Here is an 8,992-nt window from a genome sequence, read left to right on the forward strand (position 1 = left end):
AAACAATATTAGTTTGTTTTTTAAAAAATATTTTTAATTTCAATTTTTTATTATTTTTACAACCCATCTCACACCTACCCCCCTGCGCCAGCCCCACCCCACCCCAAAAAAAAAATTAAGTTCATTTTTTAAAAAAAAAATTCAATTCAAAAATTATTTTCTACTCTCTAGTAAATATAAAAGATATTTTCTCAAAAATATTTTTTATTCATAAATCAAACACTAAAAATCTTTTTCGGAAAATATTTTCTACTCACCAACCAAACATGAGAAAATAAGTCAAAAATGTACTTGTTTTCCAGGAAAACATTTTCCTTCATACCAAACACACCCTTAATGTTTAATAAAAAATTATTTTCCATCTATATTGAGTGAACAAAACTAACCACAATGATTTGTAATAATTTATTATGCGATTTTTATAAGTTTTTGTTTATTTGGTAAGATTGAATAAATAATTGAGACTATTTTAATAGTTTTACAACTTATGAGATTCTTGTGTTTAATGAGAAAATATACAACACAAAAATTTCATATTGCATGTCCAAACAAAACTTCAACTCCATCTCATGATTTCAATTTTGATCCTGTATTATTTAGTTTATTTTACCTTCAATTAATCTGAATATGTACATTTAACCTCCGTTAAGTTTAATAGGTTCAAAGACCAAAATGACACATTTAAGTTAATTAAAGGCTAAATATACATAACAGAGAAAAATATCGACCAAAACATCATAACTCAATAATACGTGCCCAATGAAATCCCATGAGTAGAGTCTGAGGAGGGTAGAGTATACCCAGACCTCACCCTGTCTGGTGGTGGAGATAGAGAGGTTGTTTACGAAAGACACTTTGGCTCGATAAGTAACGTCATAACTCAACGACCAAAATATTTATTTTCCAATCAAAATTGTTAACATCGCAGAGTTGTTTGGTACATAAGATAAGGACACTAATCTCATAAAAAATTTAAATAATATCCCACTATTTGTACTAAAACAATGGGGGAAATATCATCAAATATAGAAGGGGAATAGAAATAATATCACCTTGGGGGAAATGTCACATATAGAAGGGGGAATAGAAATAATCTCACCTTGCTCATCTCATCCTACGTACCAAACAACCCCTATGAGTTCTATTTCTTCTACATTAAAAAGTAGTCTAATAAATTTTAAAACGCTGGACATCTAATCATGTTTCATTGTGAGATTCTTAAAAAGTTTTTTTTTTTTTTTGTTTTCAGAGTGAAAATGATATTTGAAAATTGTTAAAAGTTTGCTTTTCACTCTATACATTTGACCCTGAAACTACTCTTTCAAGTTATACAGAATCTGCAAACTGGCATTTGGATCCAAAAATATTCATATTTATCTTTCTATCTGATCGAAATAAATAAGGATCACCATTGTTGAAGTTTGAGAATGTACAGACTACAGAGCTGAGAATTACATAAATATTAACATAAGGTTAGATCGAAAAGAAAAAAAATCAGAGAACTAATCTTCAATAAAAAAAATTTCATTTTTTTAAAAAGATAATAAACCATATATTTATTATCACTGTAAAATACTAGAGATATGAAGTAAATCCTATGAATCAAGTTTACAAGAAAGAATTCTATGGGCGTTGTCGAAATCTAAGAAAATTATTGAAGTGTTGTCTTTTGTACGCAATGTTCTGGCCTCGCTCAACAAAGAATTTGCTATTTTCTCTGCAGAAATTTCTTCCTCTGTTGAGATTCTCTCCTTTGCCTGCAATTTTTGAACATTGGTTAAGCTATAAATTTGATAAGAATATTATATGCAGGAACCACCAAAATGTTTTATATACCTGTTGGACTAGTTGAATTGCCTTCTTAACATTAATAACATCCCAGAAGCCATCACTGGAAGAACAAAGTTAAAGCAAGTTTTAAGCCAAACGACGTCAAGCATAGCAGAACAGCAAATGAGATAACCGCGGTGTTCGGACCAGCTTACATGCACCTCGACTAATTCCATGGGATACCTATCACCTCCCACCAGCAACAGGTACCAAGTAACTCTAGGTACCAAAGCTAGGACAAATCACCTAGTGTTTATTTGTCACCGCTAGGATTTGAACCTGAGACTTCATGGTTCTTAGCCACTTCATTGACCACTAGGTGACAACCTTGGGTGCAACTCTGCTATGATTTCTAACACTGGGTATACCTAATATTGGGCCATACTGGATAAAACGGAAACCAAATATAATATCAGTATCTACGGTAAATGCAGGACTACTACTTGGATTATGCTGTAGGTATCAAAATAAGGGTGTGAGTATCTGATATAGGTAGGTGCAGTTCCTTTTACTAATCTTTAGCAGGTTTTGAGGAATCTGGAAGAAATTCACTTATCGATGTCCTATCCCATTAGACACAAGCATGTCAAGGCAAAACATATAAAACAGATAACATGATGAAGGAAAACCTACTGGACAGTTCAATTTTTTTCCTTTAATTTCAGTAGAGGGTGGATGGGAAAATGAGAAGGAAAATCAGGATTAAAGGGAGAAAGAAACAGCTCTGTAGCAATACATGAGATGACATCAAATTACCTAGCTAACAGTGCGAATCCTTTGCTAGCTTGATGTATGTACACAACTTGACTAATATAAGGTTCTGAACTGAAGCGAACATCTTGCTGTTTAAGAAATTTGTCTCCGAGCATACGAGCAAGGTTTAAACCTAGTTAAGAGCAAGCAAATCAGTTGCTGGTTGAATTAATATACAGGGGATACAAGCACAACAGAAACAAAAGATTCTACTCACCACATAGTCTCGTTTCCCCATCTTTTAAAGGCTCCCCTGTTGCTTGGATACGCAGCCTTTCAGAGTGACTAGTTATTCTGTGATCTTCAGTCATTTTTGTCTGCTTCCCGTCAATACTGACTCAAACAAAAACAGAACAAAGAGTTTAAGCCAAGTTATACTACATATGTCTCTAAATTCCTCCACCTTCTGTGGAATGAGTTGACAAGGTATGGCATCAAGAAAACTTGTAGCACATGTAACATATCACTACGGCCTAGTACCTACAAATATGTACTATCAATCAATCAAATACTAATCCTAAACTAGTTGGATCAGCCATATAATTTCTAGTCATCCGTGCGGTTTATTTGGACCTATTTATTCTAATACTAAAAATCTGTTTTATAAGGTAAAGAGTGATGCTCTAAAGGTAGAGGTTCTCTAAATTGCACACTATCTCTAAACTAACAATGTCTTCTATAACAATGTTGCTCGTGCCAATTTATTTACACGTCTACTTATACCAATACAGATATCAGGTAAATATACCCACCAAAACATAGGCAGATGGGGGGAAAATCAACTAGTTTTATAAAAAAATAATTAAAAAGGTAGTTTTATTAATATTTCCTTTGTTGGGATTCAAACTCTGATCTCCCATACTCTTCCTTCCAGCTTTATTGATCGCTAGACCACACCATGGGACGTAGCCCTAAGTGTCAAAGAATGACAAAAGTCTCACATTGGTGGTTCATGAGATAGGTGGACTCCTTATAAGGCTTGGGCAATCCTTCTCCCTTGGAGCTAGCTTTTGGGATGTGAGTTAGGCCTAAGACCTAATTTAACATGGTATCAGAGCAGGGCCCATCTCACCCAATGTTGGAGCCCCAAAAATCAAAATTGCCTACGCACCAAATGCTAAGCATTGGGCGTGAGGTGGGGTGTCACAGAATGACAAAATTCCCACATTGGTGGTTAATGAGATGGATGGACTCCTTATAAGGCTTGAGCAATCCTCCTCCCTTTGAGCTAGCTATTGGGGTGTGAATTAGGCCTAAGACCTAATTTAACACTAAGTTAACATAAAAGTGTCATAACAGTAAAAATTCTCATGAGAAAAGTGGATTCCATGCAAGAAACAACCATTAAATCTTAACCCTAATTAGCTGGTACTGTATGTGTAGATTCTTTGTTCAAATTGTGTAGTTTTCTTGCGCTTTAACGTTCATATAGGGCATGGTGAAACCATTTACCCATACTATTCCTATTTAATCCTCTATGCATGTTGTATACACCTTTTGTCAGATGAGATCATCTAATCTTGTATGATTGTACGCCCATTTTCACATCCGCATTTTTACGACAATCATTTGATGAATATGTTGGGCTATAAAGGCCCAATATCTACACTTATATTTTGGTCTCACAACAATTTATGAAGAAATTTTCCAAACAACATATTCCAATCATAAGGCCAAGTTAGAACTACAACATATTAACAGAAAATTGGTTTATGTTCTCGTAACATTGCAAACTATTAAAGCTGGGAGCGAACTTCACCACCTATAGATATTAGTTATTTTCTTGATGAAAAAAAGTTACATCATACCAATTCAAGGCATAAATCTCAAAAATTGGATATAATAGTTTGAAGTTCTTTTTTTTTTTTTTTTGATAACCGAGAAATCCGTCTGTGACCCGCCCTTTGGACCAATCACAGCCTTCTAAACTCGGTGGATAATGGGCCCGCCCCTCTACCCTTCTCCACTTAAATACCGGGCTTCACTTTGCATGGTGTGGGGCTTGAACCTGTGACCTAAGCCACAAATCCTCCACCTTTTGCCACCTCCAATAATAGTTTGAAGTTCTAATCATCTGAACAGAGCAATTGAGGAGATAAAACTATGATAACTATAGAAAATAGTACAAATGACTTCCTTAGCAAGTAAGTACAACATACGCGGACAATCCAGACCTAAGACAGTATTTGCACAACTACTTTATCTGCGGACCAGTGTATCTTTATTTTTAGTGACAGTGTTCAATTACATCCACCTTCAACTAATTGTGGGGCAGCCAAATAGTAAATCTGCACACGAAAGATGGGGGCATGGAGCAGATGAGCTGACACTCACATTGAATGTTGTAGCTGGGATTCAAATATGCAATCTCCAGGTTGTTATTCCTATGTCTCAACCACATTCAGTCTCCCCACCCCACCCCAAGACAAACCAACCAATATATCTTAGCATTGGATTAGAGTATTAATAAAAAATTATACTAACTATTCAAAGAACATTACACTACAGATGGATAAATCTGAGGAGTTTTCCAACAGAAGGGGTATTTAAACAAAAAGGCTGGCAACAGACCATGCAAGAAAATAAGATCATTATCAAATACAAGACAAGAATGAAGAACATCAAAAGCAGCCAAATGCCATAGTGAAATGCAGCCATGTATTTAATAGTTAACAAATGAAATTACTGATGGAAGTGTGATTGACGCACTTTACAACACAAGCTGAATCTCCAACGTTTGCACATTGCGCATAAAAATTCCCATCACCATCAGACCAAACCAGAAGCACTGTTGCAGTACATCCCTGACAGATTTGTTGAAGCAATAAGGAAAATGTTAGTAAAATCTAACAAACTAAAACCTATAAAAGCTTTCGCTCCTCCAAAGTAAGAGCATGTAAGTCTAACACTGATGTGCAGCATGAACTCAATAATCAAATAATTAAGGCAAGAAACATGAGAACAAGGGAAATCTGCACCAGCACATGGATAATGCATATAAATAACTTGATACACACAGAGACACAACTTACATTAGGGGTGTGCAAAAACCGATTTAACCAATAAACCGAACCGAAAAAAACACTATTGGTTTATTGATATTGGGTTATTGGGCTAACGGTTTTTAAACGGTTTTGCAAAAAAATTTATTGGGTTATTGGTTCGGTTTCCGGTTTTATAATTTTTGTTAATGGTTAAACCGATAACCCAATAAGACTATACTAAATTTACTAGTCTTATTGTTAATATTGGGTTATTGGTTCGGTTTCCGATTTTATGATTTTTGCTAATGGTTAAACCGATAACCCAATAAGACTATTTATTGTTAATGGTTAAACGATTGTTACTTTCACACTTTTTCCTTTGAATGTGTCTAGTGTCTAAACTTGCAAGAAAAATGATTGTTACTTTTATGATTATTACTTTCATGCCAAATGCTAGAAAAATCATATGGTTTATTTGAAAATTTCCTTATCGTGTATATAATATATATGAGTATTTTTTTATTGGTTAAACCGAAAACCGAACCGTTAAGTACCATAAACCGATTAACCAAAAACCGATAAGAAATATGTTATTGGTTTGGTTATCGGTTTGAAGTATTTACAAACCGAAAACCGATAAACCGAACCAATAACACCTAAAACCGAACCGAACCGACCGATGCGCACCCCTAACTTACATACTTGCAACACACCAAGAGATAAAGCTTTAATCAGGTGAATAATGCATATAAGATTTACAAATTAAGTCTAGGTAAAAACCTCATAGTGGTGGTCTATACTTGCTTCCGTTTGAGAGAACGCCTCTCTAAGAACATCTGAAGCATCAGATTGTGATAATACCCTCTCCCTTCTATATGAATCTGACAGGATGCTAGCAACCATCTGAGGCATTATTCTGTATAAGGACAACAAAAACCACAAAGATAAAATTAGCACACAGGAGTGATGAAGAATTTACGAACTAGCAAAGACCAAATAGCAATGCATTCAGGAAATTCAACTAAAGATTTAATTTTTAAAGTTCATTCCTTAATTTCAATGACTAAAGAAGATGTGCTATCATCCAGAATATAGAATATTTTGCAACACATTTTCTCCATAATCCAAGAAAATTACAGCTTATATCATTGGCAGAAAATCAAAATTGCTTTGTGACTGGTAAATGATGAAAATATCATGCATGATCTGTGTCAAGATTACCTTTTAATTTTAGTGGTGGAGCTGCCTAACGTACTGGCTTTTTTATATAAATATTACATAACATAGCGATTATAACTCACTTGCTGACAGATGCCGCAGCATCTGCTCCTCCGTGTCCGTCGCATATCCCAAACAATCCAAACTACAATGTCAAATATACAAATCTTTTGGTCATTACATTTTTGCCAGAAAAACAATATAAACCTTCCAATTGTAAAACCTTATCCGTTCCCGGAAGAGGCCAATGGTAATAGCAAACATCTTCCATAGGCAGCTTCTTTCCTCCTCGACGTACGGCCATGGCATCTGATGCTATACCAATCCCAAATGGGACCTGATCATTTTGGGATCTAATATGTACCTGGAATCAAAATATCACATGACAATTAGCACCTACATACACGCCTGCAATCAAACACTAATTATTTGTCACATTTGTTACCCTTTTTTTAAGGTACTTATCACCAATTTTCTATTTTGGTTTTTCTGGGAGACATGTAAACTTTTCTGAAATGCCACCCATTTAAACAGTTTAATGACTTAAATTAAGCATTTCATGATTAATTCACTCCAATATACTAGTTTTTTTTTTTTGAACAGGTAACTCCAATACACTAGGTTTTCCACCCAAATATTAACAGTAGGTGGCTTGAAGAATCACGGTTGCTCATTGACACTCTTAAGTCTATACAATTGTAAACACATACTATACCAGAATATTATTCATCTTCCTACTACTTCCTCCCCATCCAAAAGAACTAAAATGGGTTACAAGGGCAAACCCGACTAACTTTGGTCTAGATTTAGGTATTGAATGATTTCTTTTTTATAATTGGTATTGAACAATTTACATTTTTGATAATAAAACAAGTAAATTTTGAGCTGTGTAAAAAGACATCCAAAAAAAGAAGCTAGAATCTTAAAATATCAACTGAAGTCAAAAGAGGATGGGTTCACTCTCCAAAATGTCAGTAGGTGAATCTTCCTGCAAGGAAGTTGGTTAAACTTGTTAGGAATCACTCCTTCTCGTTCTATCCTTAACTCATTTGTTTCATTCAGTCGGGCTTTTATTCCTCTATAGGCCATACAGTACAATCAACTTTCTGGAAATACTAGATATTGCTTTTTAACAAAGAACATATACATATTACAAAACATTTTTTGGATAAACAGTGATATCCACGTCAGCATTTGCACACACCTCGAGTAACTCAATGGATATCTGCTACCTCTCAGCAATGATAACTATGTGAACCAAGACTTGAGCAAATGCAAAAAAATTCAACTAGTGTCGCCTCTGCTGGGATTAAAACCTTGGTTCCAAGGCTGTGACTGCACCTTTTTGACCACTAGGATAAGTAAGAGTAAGACAGACACAGACACTACAAGTTTAGCCAGCGAGATAAGAGTGAAGTTGAGGTGAGACAAATATTGAGGTAGCTAAATGTAGATATATTAGTTTTCTAGGTTCAATGTTCCTAAAGAATGGAACGATAGATAAAGATGTTACACATAAGATTAAAGTAGGATGCTTGATATGTGTCTCAGAAGTATTAGGTGATAGGAAGAGTGAATGTTGGGGATCTTAAGCTCATTATATCCACAAGATGAGTGTTGCAGAGATGCGAATACTCAGATGGATATGCGGTCATACAAGATTAGATAAGATCATAAATGATCACATCCATATAAGGTGCAACCAACACATATAAATGGGAAAATTCTTGAGCTGGTTCAGCCACATGTTACGTAGGCCTCTAGATGCACACGGGTTCTTACATGTGAAAAGATGATTGAAGGTGTAAAAGGAGGAAGAGTTAGACCTAAAATCACATGGAAAGAATTATCTCAATATATTTAGGTTTTCTCTAAATACAGGCAGATCGCAAAATCTAGAAAACAATGGAAGTTGAAATCGGTAGATGTGATAACAAAAAGAAGACTAGTGCTTATGAGAAGACTCTTACGGTGTGTTTGGTAGGTACAGAGGGAACATTTTCTAGCAAATGCTTTCCAATTTTCCTAAGTATGGTTCCAAACATTTTCTCTAGGCAAACAAGTTCCTTAAAATGAGGAAAATGACTTCCCAAATGGAAGTAGGGAAAACAAATCGTGTAAGTGCATTCCAAGTTTATTGCCTCCTCTCCACCCACCCAATCCCCCTAACCCTCACCCCTTGATCATACCCCCCTCCTGCCACCCCT

General features: G+C 35.2%; 1 protein-coding gene across 1 annotated transcript in view; it reads right to left on the reverse strand.

The window, feature by feature from the left end:
* Nucleotides 1-1,522: 1,522 nt before the first annotated feature.
* Nucleotides 1,523-8,992, reverse strand: part of LOC102581088 (protein phosphatase 2C 70) — a 14,679-nt gene continuing 7,209 nt past the window's right edge. The window contains exons 6-13 of the mRNA XM_006349155.2: nucleotides 7,009-7,149; nucleotides 6,869-6,930; nucleotides 6,348-6,483; nucleotides 5,293-5,387; nucleotides 2,801-2,916; nucleotides 2,587-2,716; nucleotides 1,837-1,891; nucleotides 1,523-1,757 (exon numbers count right to left, since the gene is read on the reverse strand). Of these exons, the coding sequence (XP_006349217.1) occupies nucleotides 1,596-1,757; nucleotides 1,837-1,891; nucleotides 2,587-2,716; nucleotides 2,801-2,916; nucleotides 5,293-5,387; nucleotides 6,348-6,483; nucleotides 6,869-6,930; nucleotides 7,009-7,149 (897 nt within the window). The 3' untranslated portion in view covers nucleotides 1,523-1,595. The remainder of the gene's footprint in view (nucleotides 1,758-1,836; nucleotides 1,892-2,586; nucleotides 2,717-2,800; nucleotides 2,917-5,292; nucleotides 5,388-6,347; nucleotides 6,484-6,868; nucleotides 6,931-7,008; nucleotides 7,150-8,992) is intronic.

This window comes from Solanum tuberosum, unplaced genomic scaffold (assembly GCF_000226075.1).
Source record: "Solanum tuberosum cultivar DM 1-3 516 R44 unplaced genomic scaffold, SolTub_3.0 scf00104, whole genome shotgun sequence".
In the NCBI taxonomy this organism is placed as follows: Eukaryota; Viridiplantae; Streptophyta; class Magnoliopsida; order Solanales; family Solanaceae; genus Solanum; species Solanum tuberosum.